The sequence below is a fragment of the Oryx dammah genome, unplaced genomic scaffold (genome assembly GCF_014754425.2).
Source record: "Oryx dammah isolate SB20612 unplaced genomic scaffold, SCBI_Odam_1.1 HiC_scaffold_4, whole genome shotgun sequence".
Taxonomy (NCBI): domain Eukaryota; kingdom Metazoa; phylum Chordata; class Mammalia; order Artiodactyla; family Bovidae; genus Oryx; species Oryx dammah.
Window position 1 is genome coordinate 73,480,670 of NW_024070188.1, and position 23,944 is coordinate 73,504,613.

At 38.5% G+C, this 23,944-nt stretch overlaps 1 protein-coding gene across 1 annotated transcript in view; it reads left to right on the plus strand.

Annotated features, from left to right (window-relative positions):
* Positions 1-23,944, plus strand: part of TAB2 (TGF-beta activated kinase 1 (MAP3K7) binding protein 2) — an 86,445-nt gene that overhangs the window by 45,327 nt on the left and 17,174 nt on the right. Inside the window, exon 4 of the mRNA XM_040238656.1 lies at positions 11,525-13,025. Within this exon, the coding sequence (XP_040094590.1) occupies positions 11,525-13,025 (1,501 nt within the window). The remainder of the gene's footprint in view (positions 1-11,524; positions 13,026-23,944) is intronic.

Genomic DNA, 23,944 nt, shown 5'->3' on the forward strand with positions numbered 1-23,944 from the left:
TAATTTACTCTGTAAGTTTTCCATTTAATATCACTCTCTAATACGTTTTTAGATTTTTCTTAGTACATACAATTTTAGAAATACATAATTCTAAATATTTTGTGATAGTGTACTTTCTCATTTGATTAAACTGGAAATCTTTCTGTCAAGAACAGTTTTTCAGCTTGTTCAAATGGAGATAAAAAAAGGTGATTGGGGTTCAGACATATTTACTCATGTTGAATGATTTTTAAAGTTTTAAATTATATGAAACCTGAAAAGGCTCAATATCTGTATTTGGTATCAAGTAGCTCCATTTTGTTCACACTCCATCACCTATTCTCTGTACACTTAATTAGCCTACCACCTTTAGTCTAACCCAGTTTTGGTCTTTCCAATCTGTCGTCCTCATTTCTGCTAGAAATGTCCTTTTAAATTCAGATTTTATCGTATATTTACCTGTTTAAAAGCCCCATGGTTGTCACCCATACCCTTCAGAGTAAAGCTGATAAATCTTGATGGGGGCATACTAGATCTGTGATCTAAAATCCTGCCGCCTTCTGCAGCATGACCTCTTGCCTAGTCCTTCCTCCCTCATACCCTTTGCCATAATCATCCTCAGCTAGTTGGAATTCTCCAAATATGTCTGGCTCTTTCTGTGGTACATTATTTAAAAGCATATGTTTTGAGTTAATAGTACTCTATTGTATATTTGAAATTTGCTAAAAGAGCAGATCTTGAGTATTCTTACTGCAAAAAAAAAAAGGGGAAGAAAAAAAATTGGATGTGTGGAGTAGTAGATGTGTTAATTGTGGTAATCATTTCACAACATATAAGTATATTAAATCCTCCCACTGTAACCTTTAAAAAGAATCATGTTGTCCAACCTAAATATATACAGTTTTTATTTATCCATCATACCTCATGTAAAGCTAAGGGGAAATAATTTTAAAAATTTAATAATAACAACTAGCATATGTTTTGTGAGTAAAAGAGACTTAAATTCAATATTTGACAGTTAATAGCAGCAATTGAATTAACTCCTCTGACCCTCATTTTCCTCAAGTGTACAATGGAAACTTTAAAAGAAACTTCACAGAGAATTAAATGTGATAATGCAGGAAAGCAGCTGGTAGGATAACTGATTCATAATGAGTGCTCAAGTAATGTTAGCAACCAATATGAATAACAGTAATAATAGTGGAAGGCCCATAATGAATATTTGGTGAGTGAATCAATAGTCCATATTTGTTGATATCAGATGTGTAATGAAAATGAAAGAGGAAGGAAGGGTAATAAAAATGGAGTAAAAAACTAAAGAAAGTCTGAAAAGGAGCAGCAACACTGAGGGGACTGTATCTTCTCCTACAACTCAGGTTCAGTTCAGTTCAGTCACTCAGTCATGGTCAACTCTTTGCAACCCCGTGGACTGCAGCACACCAGGCCTCCCTGTCCATCACCAACTCCCAGAGTTTACTCAAGCTCTTGTCCATTGAGTTGGTGATGCCATCCAACCATCTCATCCTCTGTCATCCCCTTCTCCTCCTGATTTCAGTATTTCCCAGCATCGGGGTCTTTTTAAATGAGTCTGTTCTTCAGATCAGGTGGCCAAAGTATTGGAGTTTCAGCTTCAGCGTCAGTCCTTCCAATGAATATTCAGGACTGATTTCCTTTCGGATTGACTGGTTGGATCTCCTTATAGTCCAAGGGACTCTCAAGAGTCTTCTCCAAAACCACAGTTCAAAAGCATCAATTCTTCAGTGCTCAGCTTTCTTTATGGTCCAACTCTCACATCCATACATGACTACTGGAAAAACCACAGCTTTGACTAGATGGACCTTTGTTGGCAAAGTAGTATCTTTGCTTTTTAATATGCTGTCTAGGTTGGTCATAACTTTTCTTCCAAGGAGCAAGCGTCTTTTAATTTCATGGCTGCAGCCACTACCTGCAGTGATTTTGGAACCCCCCCAAAATAAAGTCAGCCACTGTTTCCACTGTTTCCCCACCTATTTGCCATGAAGTGATGGAACCTGATGCCGTGATCTTAGTTTTCTGAATGTTGAGTTGTTCCCCCCCTTTTTTTTTTTATTTTTTATAATTTATTTTTTTTACTTTACAATTCTGTATTGGTTTTGGCATACATTGACATGAATCCACCTGAGTTTTAAGCCAACTTTTTCACTCTCCTCTTTCACTTTCATCAAGAGGCTCTTTAGTTCTTTGCTTTCTGCCATAAGGCTGGTGTCATCTGCATTTCTGAGGCTATTGATATTTCTCCCAGCAATCTTGATTCCAGCTTGTGCTTCATCTAGCCCAACGTTTCTTATGATGTACTCTGCATATATAAGTTAAATAACCAGGGTGACAATTTACAGCCCTGACGTACTCCTTTTCCTATTTGGAACCAGTCTGTTGTTCCATGTCCAGTTCTAATTGTTGCTTCCTGACCTGCATACAAGTTTCTCAGTATTCGTGCCTTGAGAACTATTTCATGAATAGTATGAAAAGGCAAAAATATAGACAAATATAAGAGTTCAAAGATGAACTCCCCAGGTCAGTAGTGCCCAACATGCTACTAGAAATCAATGGAGAAATAACTCCAGAAAGAATGAAGAGATGGAGCCAAAGCAAAAACAACACCAGTTGTGGATGTGACTGGCAATGGAAGTGAAGTCCAATGCTTTAAAGAGAAGTAGGAACCTGGAATGTTAGGTTCATGAATCAAGGCAAATTGGAAGTGGTCAGACAGGAGATGGCAAGAGTGAACATCAACATTTTAGGAATCAGCAAACTAATGAATGGATTTAACTCAGATGACCATTCCATCTACTACTGTGGGCAAGAATCTGGAATCTTAGAAGAAATGGAGTAGCCATCATAGTCAACAAAAGAGTCTAAAATGCAGTACTTGGATGCATTCTCAAAAAGGACAGAATGATCTCTGTTCGTTTCCAGGGCAAACCATTCAGTATCACAGTAATCCAAGTCTATGCCCCAACCAATAATGCTGACGAAGCTGAAGTTAAATGGTTCTGTGAAGACCTACAACACCTTCTAGAACTAACACCCAAAAAAGATGTCCTTTTCATTAAGGGGACTGGAATGCAAAAAGTAGTAAGTCAAGAAATACCTGGAATAACAGGCAAATTTGGCCTCGGAATACAGATTGAAGCAGGGCAAAGGCTAATAGAGTTTTGCCAAGAGAACGCACTGGTCATAGCAAACACCCTCTTCCAACAACACAAAAGAAGACTGTAGATATGGACATCACCAGATGGTCAATACCAAAATCAGATTGATTATATTCTTTTCAGCCAAAGATGGAGAAGCTCTATACAGTCAGCAAAAATAAGACTGGGAGCTGACTGTGGCTCAGATCAGGAACTTCTTGTTGCCAAATTCAGACTTTAATTGAAGAAAGGAGGGAAAACCACTAGACCATTCAGGTATGACCTAAATCAAATCCCTTATGATTATACAGTGGAAGTGAGAAATAGATTCAAGAGATTAGATCTGATAGAGTACCTGAAGAACTATGGATGGAGGTTTGTGACATTGTACAGGAGGCAGTGATCAAGACCGTCCCCAAGAAAAAGAAGCGCAAAAAGGCAAATGGTTGTCTGAGGAGGCCTTATAAATAGCTATGAAAAGAAGAGAAGCAAAAGGCAACAGAGAAAAGGAAAGATATACGCATCTGAATGCAGAGTTCCAAAGAATAGCAAGGAGAGTTAAGATAGCCTTCCTCAATAATCAATGCGAAGAAATAGAGGAAAACAATGGAATGGGAAAGACTAGAGATCTCTTCAAAAAAACTCAAGATACCAAGGGAATATTTCATGCAAAGCTGGGCACAATAAAGGACAGAAATGGTGTGGACCTAACAGAAGATATTAAGAGGTGGCAAGAATACACAGAGCTATACAACTCGGCTATCTCTTCCTAATTTTTTAAATCACATTCTCTGATAAGACTATACTGAGAATGTTCACTGAATCATTGAAAAATAGAAAAATACTATATTCTTCAATAAAATTGTGTAAGATTTGCTATTGAGAGAACTGTCCAGAATGTGGAGGGAGGGAGGAGAGAGAAGCTCTTAAAGTATAATCTTCAGGGTGTATTAAGTTAAATAAGATGCAGAGTATAGATGTATATAAATACATCTATAAATAAATATACATATATATATATTTGCCCCTGTTTGCATGAGGAAATACTGGAAGGATTAAAGAGGAAATACTGGAAGGATTAAAAATGAAATAAAAGATGGTTTATCCATGGTGGGCAAGAAGGAACAGGCCAGATGAGAGGAGACTTCTCAATGTGTATCTTTTAGTGTCGTTTTGATCTTTGTAAATAAATTATCTATTTTTTTAAAAGATAAAATAAGTAAACAAGTTTTTAACTACCAAAAAAAGAAAATGAATAATCTAGAATTTCTTTTGGGCATTCATTAGTGTCAACTTCAATATATTAATCTGGTTTTATGAAAACACAACTCTGTATGACATGCTTCCCAACACCCAGCTCTTTTAAATTGAGTTGATAATCTTTCTGGGCATTCAAGCAATATGTCTTCTAGCTGATTTAACAAAAATGTGAAGTGAGGGATGGGGAAGACTCCTCTAGGGATACAAATAGGTGTGAATCTTCCCAAATTTAGAAAGTTACTTTTAAACTGTCACAGCAAATAAACTACCTCTAAACATAGTGTAAATAGCTCTTCTTTAGTGACAGCTTTTCTTTGGGGAGCTGTTCTCCCTTACTCGAGCTTCCCAGGTGGTGCTAGTGGTAAAGAACCTGCCTGCCAGTGAAGGAGACCTAAGAGACCTGGGTTCAATCCCTGTGTTGGGAAAATCCCCTGGAGGAGGAGATGGCAACCCACTCCAGTATTTTTGCCTGGAGAACTTCATGGACAGAGAAGCTTGGCGGTCTGCAGTCTATGGTGTAACAAAGAGTCAGACATCACTGAAGACGCTTGCTCCTTGGAAGAAAAGCTATGACAAACCTAGACAGTGTATTAAAAAGCAGAGATACTACTTTACCAACAAAGATCCTTATAATCACAGCTGTGATTTTTCCAGTAGTCATGTATGGATGTGAGAGTTGAACCATAGTGAAGGCTGAGCACTGAAGAATTGATGTTTTTGAACTGTGGTGTTGGAGAAGACTGTTGAGATCCCTTGGACTGTAAGGAGATCCAACCAGTCCATCCTAAAGGAAATCAACCCTGAATATTCATTGGAAGGACTGATGCTTAAGCTGAAGCTGCAATACTTTGGCCACCTGATGTAAAGAACTGAATCATTGGAAAAGACCCTGATACTGGGAATGATTGAAGTCAGGAGGAGATGAGGACGAGATAGTTGGATGGCATCACTGGACTCGATGGAGATGAGTTTGAACAAGCTCCGGGAGACGGTGAAGGACAGGGAAACCTGGTGTACTGCAGTCCATGGGGTCACAAAGAGTCAGACACGACTGAGCGACTGAACAGCAACTCCCTTTCTCAGTTGGGTAGGCTTGTTTGTCTTTTCTCTGAAGACAGGTATATTATCCTCCCTATAATATACTGGTTCAGAACTTTGCTGCTGCTGCTGCTAAATTGCATCAGTCGTGTCTGACTCTGTGCGACCCCATAGACGGCAGCCCACCAGGTTCCCTCGTCCCTGGGATTCTCCAGGCAAGAACACTGGAGTGGGTTGCCATTTCCTTCTCCAGTGCGTGAAAGTGAAAGTGAAGTCACTCAGTCGTGTCCGACTTTTCACGATCCCATGGACTGCAGCCTGCCAGGCTCCTCCGTCCATGGCATTTTCCAGGCAAGAGTACTGGAGTGGGGTGCCATCGCCTTCTCCATCAGAACTTTTCTAGATTAAAAAAATAATAATATACAGAATATTAAAAATCAGTAGTTAAAGGATCATGTTACACTGCCACTTTGTATACATGTTCTTAAACATCTTACTTCTTAGGAGAACTGAAGTATCAGTATCATTTCTGTTCTCTTCTGACTTTGTTTACCGCTCAGCTCCCTCTTCTTGGAACTACTCACGTCATTTCTTTATGCTGTATATTCTCTAAGATAGCTGTGTTTTCAGCAGGTGTAATTCATATCTTCAGCATTCATGTTTGGTAACTAAATCATAACTTAGAATAGTGTACAGATGTTGTGTAGCTAGCACTTTCAGTTTTTTAACTGAAATTTTCATTATTTTTTAATTCTCTTAATATGACAGTTAAATCTGTAAGTTTAAAATTGCTTTTCTTTTCAAAATAATGCATTATTACTTGTAAGCCTTAATAGTTAAGTACTATAGCCTTAATTGAAGTCTTCTCAGATGACCTCCACCCATAAACCTTATCCATATTCCTATTACAACACCTACCATTGTGCATTATATTTATTTATGTACACATTAGTTTCCTCCACTGGACCATGAGATCCTTAAGACAGCAGTTATATTCCTTTCTACTTGCTTAATGGGATGCTTAGTAAATATTGGTTGAAAGAGTGAATGAATCGAAGTATGAGAAGGATGATTATAGTGTATACTTTGATACTGTCTATGCAAGAAGCTTGAGGGAAAATGAAAAATGAACTGGAAATAACAATTCAGACTCTTCTGTAATTTTGAAGAGAATGCAGATTTGTATATGTGCAAAAAAGCAGTGACTTTCAATCTTTTAAAAACTCACCCCACCTCTTTTGATACACTTAAATGGGATTTCCCACTAAAGTAACCAGGGCTTCTTTGAGAAATAGCTGATCCTATTTCTAGGATAAGAGCTGTACAAGATGATCTTGAACTTCTTGTCATATTAGAAATCAAGGAAGCTATGAAAGAGACTACTGGGCTCACGTCCTATGTACACTGGAGCCAATGTTGAATCTTTCCCACTAGCCTAAAGATAGGATATAATGACCATAAACGACAAGCATTGACACATATCAGAATGTTAAAGATAGAGGAGTTTATCATGATACTGAAAATGTGTCACCTTTGGAAGTTGCTAGGGCACTAATTCATTATTCTAAAAACCAGTAAAGAGAAAGCATTTATTTATCCTGCCTGTTCTGTGCAAAAAGTAATAGTTGAAAAGATCAAATTCTTTGAGGAAGAATTGCAGCTCAATACATGAAGAAGGAATCTTTTAATTGGAATACTACCCTTTTGCATCCCCTAATAAAGTTTCTCAACAGTGACGATCCCTGACTGCTAAAAGTCATTAGCTGGATCAAGCTGTGACAACATCAGAACCTGCCAATCAGCCTTAAGGTAACAAAAAGACAGGCAGATATATTATTGTGTCTCCTGTGTGATACAGTAAGAAACAAAGCCTACAAAGGGACTTGCCAAAAACTTGTATGCATGAACCTGTGCACACCTGTAGTGAAATAGTTTACAGTGAAATATAGGAAATAGTCATACCACAAGGGTGCAATCAGCCAATCCAGATGGGAAATTCTGCTGGACAAATGACCCATTTTTCAAAAAACAAATGGTTTAGAAAATTATAGAAAGAGGGGAGGGTTAATTATTATTATAAGATATCTAAGAGGCATATCAACCAAATTAAATATGTGAACCTTGCTCAGATCCTGATTTAAACTAACTAAAAAAAATACCTGCAAGACAAGGGACTTTAACACTTATTTGGATATTATGTGATATTACGAGACAGGGGACTTTAATACTACTTGCATATTATGTGATATTGAGTACTGATTATTTTAGGATATTATAATGCCATTTGCAGTTATATTTTAAGATACATATTAATGTATTTACAGATGGAAACAAAATAATGTCAGGCTTGATCTAGCTTAATGGGAGCAGCTGGAACAGATAAATTGGTGAAGAAAGATTTGCCATATAAAGATTGATAATGAATATAGGAGAGTTGGTGATATTTGAACTTCCCTGATAACTCAGTTGGTAAAGAGAATACCTGCAATGCAGGAGACCCCCAGGAGATTCCTGGGTCGGGAAGATACACTGAAGAAGGGATAGGCTACCCACTCCAGTATTCTTGGGCTTCCCTTGTGGTTCAGCTGGTAAAGAATCTTCCGGCAATGCAGGAAACCTGAGTCTGACCCCTGGGTTGGGAAGATCCCCTGGCGAAGGGAAAGGCTAGCCATTCCAGTATTCTGGCCTGGAGAATTCCATGGACTTTATAGTCCATGGGGTCACACAGAGTCAGACACGATTGAGCAACTTTCACTTCACTTTACTTCACTTGTGATATTTACTGTGCTTTTATATGTGTTTAAACTTTTCTGAAACAAAATGTTTAAAAAGTATATTTCCTTTTATCCTATTGTAGCCTTATAAAAGTCCCTGTGAACTCTTTCATGGTTTTGCTTATAAGAAGTAATGTCTGTAGAGAGTAAAAACAACCTAAGGACCTGTGAGTTATGGCGTAGCTGGGACTAGGATATATTAATACTAATGAGAGATTATAAAGAATTAGGGATTTTTGAGATCTCGAGGGAATTAAAACTTTTGTAAATATGGATGTCAGCTTTTGAAAAGGAAGTGTGGGATTGGATTTAGTAGGGAATATGCATTTTAATTTGGGAATGTTAGCAAAAAGGAGATGAGAAGATGAGGTCTTTCGTGACTTAGAAGGGAGAAGAATTTACTAGGAATAGCAATAAACTTAGCTTGAAGCAAAAGCACCAGTTAGGTTTGGCGAAAAGATAAGGTCTTAATATGAAAAAGAGTTAATCAGTTGATAAAAATTGTGATGATTTTTTAAATTTTCTTTGAAAAACTAATGTATATTAATTCAGAGCTATGTGTAGGATAAAAGCATTTTTATGGTATGAAAGATTTGAACTATTGGTTTAAGAGGGAAAAAAGTCCACCCTTGCTCACTAATCTTTTCTTTTGTGTTACCTGTTCAAATTGTGAACTACCATTTCTTAACAAGACTTGGAGATGCCTTTTAGTACCATTTTCTCTCCTAAGATTTTATCTCACATCAAATCACCTGTAGACATTTTAACCTGACTATTCATCAGTCGTGTCCGACTCTTTGCGACCCCGTGGACTATAACCTACTAGGCTTCTCTGTCCATGGGATTCTCCAGGCAAGAATACTGGAGTGGATTGCCATTTCCTTCTCCAGGGGATCTTCCTGACCCAGGGATCGAACCCGGGTCTCCCGCATTGGAGGCAGACGCTTTAACCTCTGAGCCACCAGGGAAGCTCTACTAAGATTTTATCTCACATCAAATCACCTGTAGACATTTTAACCTGACTATTCATCCTTTTTATCTCTAAAATTCTCCTTTCTGTCAGGCTCTTAGTCTTCCAGTTCTCCTTGAATTCTCTTTCTCCCTTTTAGCCAAATTGTATTGACTGTTTGTGAAGTGAAAGTGAAAGTCACTCAGTCGTGTCCAACTCTTTGTGACCCCATGGACTATACAGTTCATGGAATCCTTCAGGCCAGAATACTGGAGTGGGTAGCCTTTCCCTTCTCCAGGGGAATCTTCCTTACCCAGGAATCAAACCGGGGTCTCCTGCATTGCAGGCAGATTCTTTTCCAACTGAGCTTATCAGGAAAAGACTGTTTGTAGTCTTTCATAATTTGTTTTCACAGTCAGTCATTATTTCATGTCTTCTAACTGATCTTCTTGTCAAAAAGTTTCCCTTGTCTTCTTTAAGTATCAGTGAAGTTCTTTATCTTCCCCAGAGACCCTTTGTGTCTTCACTTCTCTGTTAGCATATGTTGATTGGCTCTTCCCATTTCCTGTATAAGTCCAAACTCCATAGTGTGACTCATTTTTCAAAACCGTGAATTATTTAATCCCAATCTGATTTTCTAACAGTTTGTTCCACAGAATTTCCAATAGAAACCTTTAACTCCAGCCAGATCTATTCCAATTACTTTGTTTAGAACATACTTTTACTTACTGTCACATTTATGTCTGTATTTACTCATGCCATTCCCTTCAGCAGGAATGCTTTTTTTCCTATTCAGGTCCTCCATATACTAAGGAAATCAATGAGATTGTACCTCCTTCATGAACACAGTCCTTTTTACAGTAGCCTACAATATTAACTCTCTGTTGAACTTCAGTACCACTTATTATTTGGCACATGTTCATGTTTTTAAAATGTTACTTTTTCACAAATCCATATTTTGTTTCCCTAATTGAGTTGCAAGCTCTTCTAAGGAAAAGTCTGGGTTTATACATCATTTGAGTCCTCCACAGTCCCGAACAGAATATTGTACACATTGTGGGTGTTCAGCAAATATTTTTATGGATAATTTGTGAGTAGTGGTTAGTCAGTCTCTTCTTAAGAAACAATCCAGTCATTTTTTGGTTTGTTTTTATTTTTTTCATTTCTCTGGAGTATTGATGTTGTCTAAAGGCAAAGATGTGAACTCTGCCCCTCAGATTCTGGGGGCTACCTTGAACTTACATTACATACATATACATATGTGGTTTGTTTATTTTTAACACTAAAGAGGAAGCACGTAAGGAATTGTGACACCTTTGTTATGAATTTTAGAACTTTTTAACTTAAATACCACAAAAAATAGTTTTTAAAAGGTCGTTGGTTTGAAAGAATTATACATAACACATGAACATGCAAAGTATTAATTATATAGCAAGCTCCAATGCTTTGGCCAGCTGACTCATTAGGAAAGACCCTGTTGCTGGGAAAGATTGGAGGCAGGAGGAGAAGGGGACGACAGAGGATGAAATGGTTGGATGGCATCACCGACTTGATGGACATGGGTTTGAGCAAGCTCCAGGAGTTGGTGATGGACAGGAAAGCCTGGTGTGCTGTAGCCCATGGGATCGCAAAGAGTGGGACATGACTGAGCGACTGAACTAACTAATATGCTTAAGTTGAGTATTTATATTTTGTTCAACATTCAAACTGCATTTTTAAATAAGTTCCAGTGTTATTATATTTGCGTGAATCTGTTCTGTAAATCAGTCAGTTCAGTTCAGTTCAGTTGCTCAGTCATGTCAACTCTTTGCAACCCCATGGACTGCAGCACGCTAGGCTTCCCTGTCCTTCACCATCTCCTGGAGCTCTCTCAAACTCGTGCCCATTGCATCAGCAATGCCATCCAGCCATCTTACCCTCTGTTGTCCCCTTTCTTTATTTCTACTATAAAATAACTCCTATTATAACTATTGTTTGTTAGAGAACTTACCATTACTTTAGTAATGAGGATTTTTTTAATCTTTATTAAATTTGTTAAAATATTGTTTGTTTTGTGTTTTAGTTTTTTGGCCGAGTCACATGTGGGGTCTTAGCTCCCTGACCAGGGACTGAACCCACACCCCCTGCATTGAAAGATGAAGTCTTAACCCCTGGACCACCAGGGACCATCCCAGTAATGAGAATTTTTAGTTCAGCTGTTTGCATTAATATTAGTTTCTCAAGAAAAAAGGCTCAAGTGTATCTGTTATAACTGTACTAACTAATCTCTGATTAATCTTGTAATATTTTAATAGCAATGATAGTATATGTGTTGGCTTCTGGTTAACATAAGCTGTTTTTATTTTGTCTTATAGAATAATAATAACCTGGATGCCTGCTGTGCAGTTCTCTCTCAGGAGAGTACAAGGTATCTTTATGGTGAAGGAGACTTGAATTTTTCGGATGATTCTGGAATTTCTGGTCTACGCAATCACATGACTTCTCTCAACTTGGACTTGCAGTCACAGAATGTTTACCACCATGGAAGAGAGGGAAATAGAATGAATGGAAGCAGGACTCTAACGCACAGCATTAGTGACGGACAACTTCAAGGTGGTCAGTCCAATAATGAACTGTTTCAGCAGGAGCCACAGACAGCACCCGCTCAAGTTCCTCAAGGCTTTAATGTTTTTGGAATGTCCAGTGCATCCGGTGCTTCTAATTCAGCACCACACCTTGGATTTCACTTAGGCAGCAAAGGAACATCTAACCTTTCTCCACAAACTCCAAGATTTAATCCCATTATGGTAACGTTAGCCCCAAATATCCAGACTGGTCGTAATACTCCTACTTCTTTGCACATACATGGTGTACCTCCACCTGTACTTAACAGTCCACAGGGAAATTCTATCTATATTAGGCCCTACATTACAACTCCTAGTGGTACAACTCGACAGACACAACAGCATTCTGGCTGGGTATCTCAGTTTAATCCCATGAACCCTCAACAAGTTTATCAACCTTCACAACCTGGTCCCTGGACTCCGTATCCTGCATCCAGTCCCCTGCCACATACCTCAGCCCAGCAGCCGAATCAGCAAGGCCACCAGACCTCTCATGTCTATATGCCCATCAGTTCACCTACGACTCCACAACCACCCACAATTCATTCGTCTGGTAGCTCACAGTCTTCTGCCCATAGCCAATATAACATTCAGAATATTTCAACAGGACCTCGAAAAAACCAGATTGAAATCAAACTTGAACCCCCACAAAGAAACAATTCTTCGAAATTGCGTTCTTCTGGACCTCGAACCTCCAGCAGTTCCTCTTCGGTCAACAGCCAGACCTTAAACAGAAACCAGCCCACTGTTTACATAGCTGCCAGTCCCCCAAATACTGATGAGGTGATGTCCCGTAGTCAACCTAAGGTCTATATATCAGCGAATGCTGCCACAGGAGATGAGCAGGTCATACGAAATCAGCCCACTCTCTTCATATCCACCAACTCTGGAGCATCTGCTGCCTCCAGGAATATGTCCGGGCAAGTGAGCATGGGTCCTGCCTTTATTCATCACCACCCTCCCAAAAGTCGAGCAATAGGCAATAACTCTGCAACTTCTCCTCGAGTAGTGGTCACTCAACCCAATACAAAATATACTTTTAAAATTACAGTTTCTCCCAACAAACCCCCTGCAGTTTCACCAGGGGTAGTGTCCCCTACCTTTGAACTTACAAACCTTTTAAACCATCCTGATCATTATGTAGAAACAGAGAATATTCAGCACCTCACGGACCCTGCTTTAGCACATGTGGATAGAATAAGTGAAGCACGGAAGTTGAGTATGGGATCTGATGATGCTGCCTACACACAAGGTAATAAAAATACTTCAATGGGATCATTTTCCATTCTGGGTTTAATTGGTGTACATGTGACTTCACTGCAGAAATGGGTATCGGTATCATTATTTTATGTTGTAAATGTTGTCCAAAATAATAATATCTTAAGAACTTTTGAGAGTATTCATATAAATTTTAAATATATCAGTTTTATTATGTTATAAGTTGAAGCTTGAATGATAGCCTTATCAGATGTTCCGAATAATCACCTCTTGATTTGGTTGTTTTCTTAATACTCATAAAAGTTTGTTTTCACCTGTAGTGATGCTGACTTTCCCTTTAAATTTTCTGCAAATAAAAATTCCTAAAAACATGCGTTTTAATAAGAGATTAGTGAACTAGTATAGCAAACTCTGCCATCTTTGGCCAAAAGAATCCTTTGTTCTTCATTGTTCTAATACGGTTTTGCTTTATTTTGTATCAAAGTCTAAATTGCTATGCATTCTTGAATAACTCAAAAGTCTCAGTAACAGGATTCAAATTTCTCTTTTTCTTCTTTTCAGTCTCCCTTAAACATCAGTTAATGCAATCTTTTTGTTTGGAATTGTGAATAAGAATTTCAAATCTATCTCACTTGGTTATGCTTTTCAGAAATAGACTAGTTAATATTGGCATAATACTAAATTATATCTATATTAATTCAATTAGAGATCATTTATATCTGATCTCTTATTTAATCTTCAATAGGAAGCTATTAAATTCAGTCAGATAAAAAGGATAAGTGTTTGTTTCTTCAGTATTGACAAAGGTTTTGTAAATTAGCCAGAGTCCTTTAGAGTAAGGATTTATCATAATCATCTATACCCCTGGTAAACTGTTCTCAGTATTATAGGTTGGAAAATACTACATAGTCACCCCCATGCAGTAAATAGCCTCCTACTACTGATGGTACCACTTGTCCTTTTTAAAATTTCTAAAACTAGTGATTTTACTGCTGAGTTTCATAGAGGAGGTTTGGTTTGTTTTGATTGGTTTGGTTTGTTTTAAACAATTATATTCTAGTGATTCTCAACCCATGCTGGGCTGTGGTGCTTTCAAATTCTTAATCACCTTTGAAGCTTTCAAAACATAAAATTGCCCAGGTTCAGCCCCAGACTTGCTCAATTAGAGCTTCTGAATGGTAAAGCCTAGCTGCATGTGAGCATACATGTTCATGCGTGCACATGTGTTTTAAAGCTCTGTGGGTTATTGTAATTTTCTAGAAATTGTGCCGAAACTTTATGTTCCATATATCTGTGACTAACTAACCTGGAGCCATTTCTGTTTAGTTTTGGCAGTAAGTGATGTTTAATATGACATCATGTTTTTCCACTGATACTTAATTCCTGTTCTTACCCCAAAGTCCCTTCTTCTCTCTCCATCAAAGTAGATTTCCTATGTTTGGATAGTTGCTAATCTTTGAATGGAGAGTATTTTTTTCTAACAATTTTATTAATATATAATTGACACACAGCACTGTATAAGCTTAAAGTGTACAACATAATCTGACTTACACATATCATGAAATGATACCACAGTAGGTTTAGTGAACATCCATCATCTCATATAGATACATTAAAGAAATAGATTTTTAAAATATTTTTTTCCTTCCGATGAGAACTCTTGAGATTTACTCTTTACAGCTTTCATTTACAGTGTGTAACAGTGTTTTGTTTTGTTTTGTTTTGTTTTTATCTTTACTGTATTGGATATTACATCCCTAGTATTTATCTTGGGAGAAGGAAATGGCAACCCACTCCAGTGTTCTTGCCTGGAGAATCCCAGGGACGGGGGAGCCCAGTGGGCTGCTGTCTATGGGGTCGCACAGAGTCAGCCACGACTGAAGTGACTTAGCAGCAGCAGTAGAAATTTGTACCTTTTGACTGTTTCCATCTAACTCCCCTCTCTCCTCCCCTCTGATAGCCACATATCTGATGCCTCTTAAGTTATTTGTTTGCTTTTGAAGTATAATTGACTTACAGCACTGTTTTGATTCCTGGCACTCACATCTTAGTGATTCATTATTACTGTACATTTCAAAATGATCATGATTAGTTGTCACTTGTCACCTTACAAAAATATTACATAACTGTTGACTATATTCCCCCAGAGTACATTTCATACCTGTGACTGAGAATTTCATAACTGAAAGTCAGTACCTCTTAATCTTCCTCACCTGTATCTCTCCCCTCCCACCCTCCCAGAGTGTAATTGTTTTTATGAAGACAACTTGAAAAGGGGAATATCTTACTAAAGTAGACATAAGATACTCATAGACTGACTGGCATATGAAGTAAAGTGTTGCTTGAACTTGCTGTCTCCCCTTTCCCTCCCCTTCTTTCTTGAGCCTACTCTGTAGCCAGGGTTGCCACTGCAGCACTCCTGCTCTGGGCGAGGCCGCCATTGACAGCATCGCTATAAACCCCGTGGTCTTTCGGTCCTTGTCCTCCTTGATCTGAGTCGGTAGCGCCTGCTGCAGTCGAGCCCCACCCTCTTCGCTGTGAAACGTTTTGTCCACCTGACTTGCTGCAGTATGCCACCCTGGGATCCCTCCTCTCCTGGTGTTCTTTGGTGGTTCTGCCTCCTCTCTCTGACCTTTCACTTCTTTGTTCAAAGAAGTGAGATCAAAGCCTCAAAGTTCAGTCCTTGGGCTTTCTCTCTTTTCTGTCTTTACTATTCCCTGGATGATCTCCATCAGCCTCATAAGTTTAAATTTTATGCCAAATGCTCCCAAATGTGTTAACTCTAACCTGGATATATTTCCTGAATTTCAAGCAGTTTATTTAACTATCTCCTTAACATCTCCATTTAATGCATCCCAAATTCACTGTGTCTGAAAAAACGTCTTCCATTGCCCCCAGCTTACTCTTCCTGTCTCCATTAATGACATCTTAATCAGGCCAGAAACTTCAGAAACACCACTGACTCCTTCCTTCTTTCACATTTGACATCTAATTTGACTAAATCCTGTCAACTTTAACTTTGAGAGTATATCAAGAATTCTCTTTTCTTACCACCCCCATCCACTGTCACCACTCTGCTCTGAGCTACCATCTTCTCTCAAGTGGATTATTACAGTAGCCTGCCTGCTTTCACCCTTGCCTCCTTAGGGTCTTTTAACTCAGCAGCCACAGGAATACGGTTTGAAAACCATAAATCGGACTGTATGGCTCATCTGCACACTTTCACCACCTTTGCATTCAGAGATCCACTGGCTCTCCCTCATCTCTTACTTTTACTCACCACCTCACTCACTCTGTCCCAGCCCTGCGGGCCTTCGTGCTTCTGCCCCTTAAACCCTAGAAGGCATACATTTAAGGCCTTTGTGCTTGCTGGTCTCTCTGAAATTCTCTTCTCCCTGAATATACAGTCAACTCCCTCAGTCCCTTCGGGTCTTTACTCAAAGTCACCTTTTCATTGAGACTATTTCTGAGATCCCTATCTGAATCCACTCCCCAGCATTTCCTGTCTCTCCATCTTTGCTTACATTTGCTCAAAGGGGAAATGAATAATGTTAAGATCAGATCAGTTCAGTTCAGTTGCTCAGTTGTGTCTGACTCTTTGCGACCCCATGAACCACAGCACTCCAGGCCTCCCTGTCGATCACCAACTCCTAGAGTTTACCATGTCCATTGAGTCTGCGATGCCATCCAACCATCTCATCCTCTGTCATCCCCTTCTCCTCCTGCCCTCAATCTTTCCCAGCATCAGGGTTTTTTCAAATGAGTCAGCTCTTCGCATCAGGTGACCCAAGTAAGGGAGTTTCAGCATCAACATCAGTCCTTCCAATGAATACCCAGGACTGATTTCCTTTAGGATGGACTGGTTGGATCTCCTTGCAGTCCAAGGGACCCTCAAGAGTCTTCTCCAACACCACAGTTCAAAAGCATCAACTCTTCTGCACTCAGCTTTCTTTATAGTCCAACTCTCACATCCATACATGTCTACTGGAAAAACCATATCTTTGACTAGACGGACCTTTGTTGACAAAGTAATGTCTCTGCTTTTGAATATGCTGTCTAGGTTGGTCATAACTTTCCTTCCAAGGAGTAAGCATCTTTTAATTTTATGGCTGCAGTCACCATCTGCAGTGATTTTGGAGCCCAGAAAAATAAAGTCTGACACTGTTTCCACTGTTTCCCCATCTATTTCCCATGAAGTGATGGGACCGGATGCCATGATCTTAGTTTTCTGAATATTGAGCTTTAAGCCAACTTTTTTACTCTCCTCTTTCACTTTCATCAAGAGGCTCTTTAGTTCTTCTTTACTTTCTGCCATAAGGGTGGTGTCATCTGCATATCTGAGGTTATTGGTATTTCTCCCGGCAATCTTGATTCCAGCTTTTGCTTCCTCCAGCCCAGTGTTTCCCATGATGCACTCTGCATATAAGTTAAGTAAGCAGGGTGACAATATACAGCCTTGATGGACTCCTTTTCCTATTTGGAACCAGTCTGTTGTTCCATGTCCAGTTTTAACTGTTGCTTCCTGACCTGCATATAGGTTTCTCAAGAGGCAGGTCAGGTGGTCTGGTATTCCCATCTCTTTCAGAATTTTCCACAGTTTATTGTGATCCACACAGTTAAAGGCTTTGGCATAGTCAATAAAGCAGAAAGAGATGTTTTTCTGGAACTCTCTTGCTTTTTTGATGATCCAGCGGATGTTGGCAATTTGATCTCTGGTTCCTCTGCCTTTTTTAAATCCAGCTTGAACATCTGGAAGTTCATGGTTCACGTATTGCTGAAGCCTGGCTTGGAGAACTGAGATGAGTGCAACATGTTAAGATACATAACAACTAATACCTGCTGAAAGCTTACTATGTGTTAGGCATTGTTCTGAAAGCCCATTTATTTCCCGTAACCAAATATAAAGTAGACACTAGTAATATTCCTATTTTCAGCTTAAAATGCTTAAGAACAGGTTGATACCTATACAAAGGACAGGTAGCAGCATCACGATTCTCACCTAGGCAGTTAACAGAGCCCACAGCACTATAATGTCTTTTCAGATTTTCAAAATGAACCCTCTGAAAAGATGGTTCAAGTTTATCTTGTACCTTATATAACCCCTGCTATACCATATATGAGGGGCCATGTATGGCTCAGTTTGAGAAGCATGGAGCTAAAAGATCACTTAATAAAAATAAATAAAGGCAGCTATTAGGAAAGAAGTCACAAATAGATGATATGTAGATATAATTAGAAATTACTTGGAACAATAAAGGAATACCCTGAGTAGGGGTAGGAAGCACTTTATAAAGACACTTGAAGGTAGAAAAAAAAAAATTGCTAGTGAATAAGGGATCTGGTTTGAGAATTCAAATCCTACCCAAAAAAGCAGGGTTTCCCAAAATGGGCCACTCAGATTATTTCTCTTTACTAATCACTTTCAGACAGCTGGAACAACCATGATCACTTTCCTTAAGCATACCTACATACATATGGAATTTCCTAACACTTGTATGGCTGTGTACCCTTGTGTTATCTGCGTGCGTGTACTGTAGTGGGGTGGCTGTTGTTCTTCGATCTCTTATCTCGTTTTCTTTCTAGTTACCATGGAACGAGTGTTGACTGAGACTTATGTATCATCCAATCAAATCAAAGGACTGTTGCTTCCTACACAGTGCATCTCTTGCATTGTTAACTTAAGCATGTGTAATGCTTTGCCATTTACACAGCACTAAATGAGGTGACCCAAATAACACTGGTCTTTAAGTAAGGATCTTTTCTGAACTCTTAATTTGTGTGGTGTGGGTAATAAAGAGAAAAGAAATGTCCCTGCTTCCTGCAGTGAAATTGATCTTTCTAAAGCTCCTGAAACACTGTTTCAGAGTAGAAAAAAGAAGTTGAGCCAAGTACTAGAATCATAGGAAAATATTTTCTCAAATTGAGGAGAGAACATGTATCAATAACTTGGTAACCAAAATGCATTATTTTTAACTTACCATTTAACATTTGAAATATATACCTCAATAAAAATTTCAAAAATGAGAATTTCTTTATAATTTTTTATATGCCCTCTGTGGTAGAATGAGAGAGAAGGAGGACAGTTAGTGAACTGTTGCTGAAACTCAGCCTCTGTTCACCAGTTCCTAATAGAAACCTGGAGACAGAGTTTTGGGTGAAGTAGAAAAAAGTAGCTTTTATTGCTTTGCCAGGCAAAGAAGGCCACAGTGGACTAGTTCCCTGATGACCATGTGACCCACCCTGGAAGGTTAGTGAGTTTTATAGTGTTCAAGGAGCAGAGCTGATGAGCTCATGGACAGTTCTTCGATTGGTTGGCGTCAGGGTGAGGTTTCAAGTATCATTAGCCTGATTTCAGCTAGTCTGGGATCTGTGTTCTTGCGGTCAGCAGTTTTCATCTGAACTGTGGTCCTTCCTATATAAACAACCTAGGAATGTTTGTCAGGCCTTTATCTGTATCCTTCAGAAAACTGAGAGTTGGTGACTGTGTTATATGGCCAAATTACAGTCTAAATTATTAGCAGTTCCCTAGCCCAACAGTTATTCTGTTTCTACATCTTCACATTTTCCAGTCATTAACTCTTGAGTCAGCATTTTACTTCAAAAGACAAGGACGTAGAGACTTCAACTGGGACCCGGCTCATCTCAGCACCAAGTCTCAGCACCCCCTGTAAAGGAAATAAATTATACCTGAGTCCTTAAACCACTGTAAGAATTAGAGACAAAAATGAGTCCCAAATAGAAAAAACAAATTCAGGTTTGAAAGTTCAGTTCAGAGTCTGTCAATGTGAAGTAGATTCTTACTTTAGTTGCTAAGAACAAATATTAAAGTGAAAATTGCTTACCAGTAGTAAGGTTACTAGATACCTAGTATCTACTAGGTTACCAGATAAGCTACGTTTCCTTCCTTGAGTCATACCACCCTTCCTTGAGTGATACCACCGGACTTTACCTAACTTCTGTAAAGAACCAATAAGCACTTTCATCATTCACTGTATTCTGAGATTTTCTGGTGTCCTCTCCCATTCATAAACGTATGCTTTTTGTAACACTGGCAACTTGTGTTAAGTGTGGAGAACAAATGCTCTACTCATTCAAACCCGTTTTCATTGGGGATTAGGAGGGGAAAGGGTTGGCCTGTGTTCTGTATTTTGTTATAGTTGCCAGAGGCTCTTACCAAACTAACATTGCTGCCAAAAATGACTTCTCCTTCTCCATTATCGATAACAAAAAACGCCTATGGTATTGACCTTTTCTTATAATCATTTTTATGATGTTTTAATACTTTCCAGTTATATTTATGGTCCTATTATATTGAAAAGCAGTAGCTTTGACTTTGAACCTAAAATAGATATACAAATAAAAAAACTTATGAGATGAAAATTAGCTTCTTAGAACTTCTCATTCCTTGTCATTTTTTCAGCAGTACTTCCCTCCAAACCACAGCACCTTTCTACTTAACAAGATTTAATAAAACTGCTAATCATAACAAAAATTGAGGGTGTTAGATATTCTTTTCAAAAAGAACTAAAAATTAATTTAAACTTTAAAATTTGCACTCTAACTTTTATTCATCTGCTAATTGGAAAAGCCTTTTTTTTTAAAATGTTGACTTGCTGTGTTGACATTGAGATCATGTTAAATTAACTCAGTAATTACTTGACATCAGACCATTAAAGAATTTTTTTTCTTTTGGAGAAAAGAATGGCCTACTCCTCATAGATTCTTCCCAGTCTTAAGACTAACCACCTTTTTCAGTTGGAATAAATCTCAAGATTGGAAGAGACTCTGCTGCTGCTGCTAAGTCGCTTCAGTCGTGTCTGACTCTGTGCGACCCCATAGACGGGAGCCCGCCAGGCTCCCCCTTCCCTTGGATTCTCCAGGCAAGAACACTGGAGTAGGTTGCCATTTCCTTCTCCAGTGTGTGAAAGTGAAAGTGAAGTCGCTCAGTCGTGTCTGACTCTTCGAGACCCCATGGACTACAGCCTACCAGGCTCTTCCGTCCATGGGATTTTCCAGGCAAGAGTACTGGAGTGGGGTGCCATCGCCTTCTCCGGAAGAGACTCTGAACATCATCTAGAACTCTGCAGCAGACGTTATCCAGTCCACTCACCCGTCCAGCAATTGGACCCTATCAAATGTGAATCCATCCTATTCTTGGGTACCTTCTGAGAAACAAGCTACCTCCTGAGGTAGTACATTCCATTTGTGAAGAGTTTTGCCTACTAGCAAGTTATTTCCTATATTAACCTGAACTTTTTTACAAGTATTAATGAAAATAACATATCTATATGGTAAAAGAAATTTAATACCAAAAAGGGAAGGTACAATGAAAGTGTCTCCTTTTGCCCACTGACCTCTCCCTTTGCCCAGCCATCCCACCATTTAATTATCTGAGGAAATCTCCATTATCAGTTCTTTATCCTCCTCCTGTTTATAATTATAGTCTTTGTCTCACACTCACTTTTTTTTATGAAAGTTTTTTTTTAAAACTTTCATAAAAAGTTCTTTTATGAAAGAAAATATGTGTGTGTGTGTATATATATATATACACACACACACATACATATATGAGTATATATAAATACATAACATGAGGGATTATATATATCCTCTGCTGCTGCTGCTAAGTCGCGTCAGTCATGTCCAACTCTGTGCGACCCCATAGACGGCAGCCCACCAGGCTCCTCTGTCCCTGGGATTCTCCAGGCAAGAATACTGGAGTGGGTTGCCATTTCCTTCTCCAATGCATGAAAGTGAAAAGTGAAAGTGAAGTTGCTTAGTTGTGTCCCAACTCTTCGAAACCCCACGGACTATAGTCTCCCAGGCTCCTCTCTCCATGGGATTTTCCAGGCAAGAGTACTGGAGTGGGTTGCCATTGCCTTCTCCAATATATCCTCTACAGTATGTATAACATAAACATACTGTGTGGGGCTATATGATATACAATTTTGGTTAACATATCTTAAGATCATTTTATTTCCATATGTACAAATATTTTATTTTGCTTTAAAAAATTTTAGTCATTATTTTAACATTTATTTATTGAGATAAAGTTTATCATTTACAGGGTACAAATCAGTGATTTTTAGTATAGTCACATGTGTGCAACCATCACCACAACCAATATTAGAACATTTTCATCACTTCAGAAAGAAACTCAATACCCTTTATCTGTCACCTCCTATCCCATCATCCCCACCACCCTCAGCCATAAGTAGTCACTAATCTGCTTCCTGTCTGTAGGTTTACATATTCTGGATACTTCATATGAATGGAATTCCATAATTTGTAGTCTTTTGTGACTAGCTTTTTTCACTTAGGATAATGTTTTAAAAGCTCATCCAAGTTGTAACATGTGTTAGTACCTCATTCCTTTTTATGGGGCACTCTGCCATTTTATAGATACACTACATTTTATTTATTCATTCATCAGTCAATGGACATTTAGATTGTTTCTGACTTGCCTGTTGTAAATAATGCTGCGATGAACATTTGTGTACAAGTTATGTGGACATATGTATACACATAAGTGTAAGCATACACACGAGTGGAATTGCTGGGTGCTACGGTGGGTCTGTGTTCAGCCATCAAGGAATGAGCTGCCACACCCATTTTCCAGCGTGGCTGCACCATTTTGTATTCCCACCAGCAATCTTTGAGGGTTTTGATTTCTCCACATCCTCCACCACAGTTGCTATTTTCTTTGATTCTTACCATCCCAGTAGCTGTAAAGTGGTATCTCATTTTGATTTACATTTTTCTGATGACTAATGATGTCGAGCCATTTGTGTATTTTCTTTGGAGAAATGCCAGTTTATATCCTTTGCTGATTTTTTAATTAGGTCATTTGTTTTTATTACTGAGTTGTATGAGTTCTTTGTATATTGTGGTTATAGTTCCTTATGTGATTTGCAACTGTTTTCTCCCATTCTGTGAGTTATCCTTTCACTTTCTTGGTAAGTGTCCTTGAAGCACAAGTTTTTAATTTTGCTGAAGTCTGACTTATCACTTTCATTATTCATATCTTTGGTGTCATATCTAAGAATCAGTGGGTAAATCCAAGGTGATTAGGATTTACTCCTGAGAGGTTTAGAGTTTAAATTTTTATCTCTCATCTATTTTGAGTTAACTTCTATATAAGGCTATGAGATAAGTGTCCAAATTTCATTCTTTTCCATGTGGCAGTCCAGATGTCCCAGCACCATTTAGGTTTGTTGTTATTGTTGCAAAATTTTCTCCTATGCCATCAGTTTCCTTTTTTTTTTTTTTTTCTCTTTTATGTTGGAGCGGAGTGAACAACATTGTCAATTTCAGGTGTACAGCAAAGTGATTCAGCTATTCATATACTTGTATCTATTCTTTTTCAAATTCTTTTCCCATTTAGGTTATTACAGAATATTGAAGCAGAGTTCCCTGTACTATACAGTAGGTCCTTGTCAATTATCTGTTCCCAGCACCATTTGTTGAAAAGACTTTTCTCACTGAATGGCCTTGGGACCTTTATAGAAAATCAGTTGACCATAAACAGATGGGTTTATTTCTGTACTTTCAGTTTTTTTGTTTGTTTGTTTGTCTATATGTTTGTCCTTATGCCATTACTGCACTGCCTTGCCTGTTGTTACTTTATAGTAAGGTTTGAAATTGCGGTGTGTACGTTCTGCTTTGTTCTTTTTTTAGGTTGGTTATTTGAGGTCTCTTGCTATTCCATATATATTTTAGAATCAGCTTGTCAGTTTCTACAAGCTGGGATTCTATAGGGATTATACCAAAATATTTTTCTAAATACACTTGTTTTTTTTTTTTTTTGAACGTAAGCAAACCACGGCCTGGCCTGCTGCGATTCATGGGGTCGCAAAGAGTCAGACACGACTGAGCAACTGAACTGAACTGAAGCAAACCAAAAGGATTTATAATGAAAAGTTCTCGCACTGGAGACAACCAGTTGCTATTCAC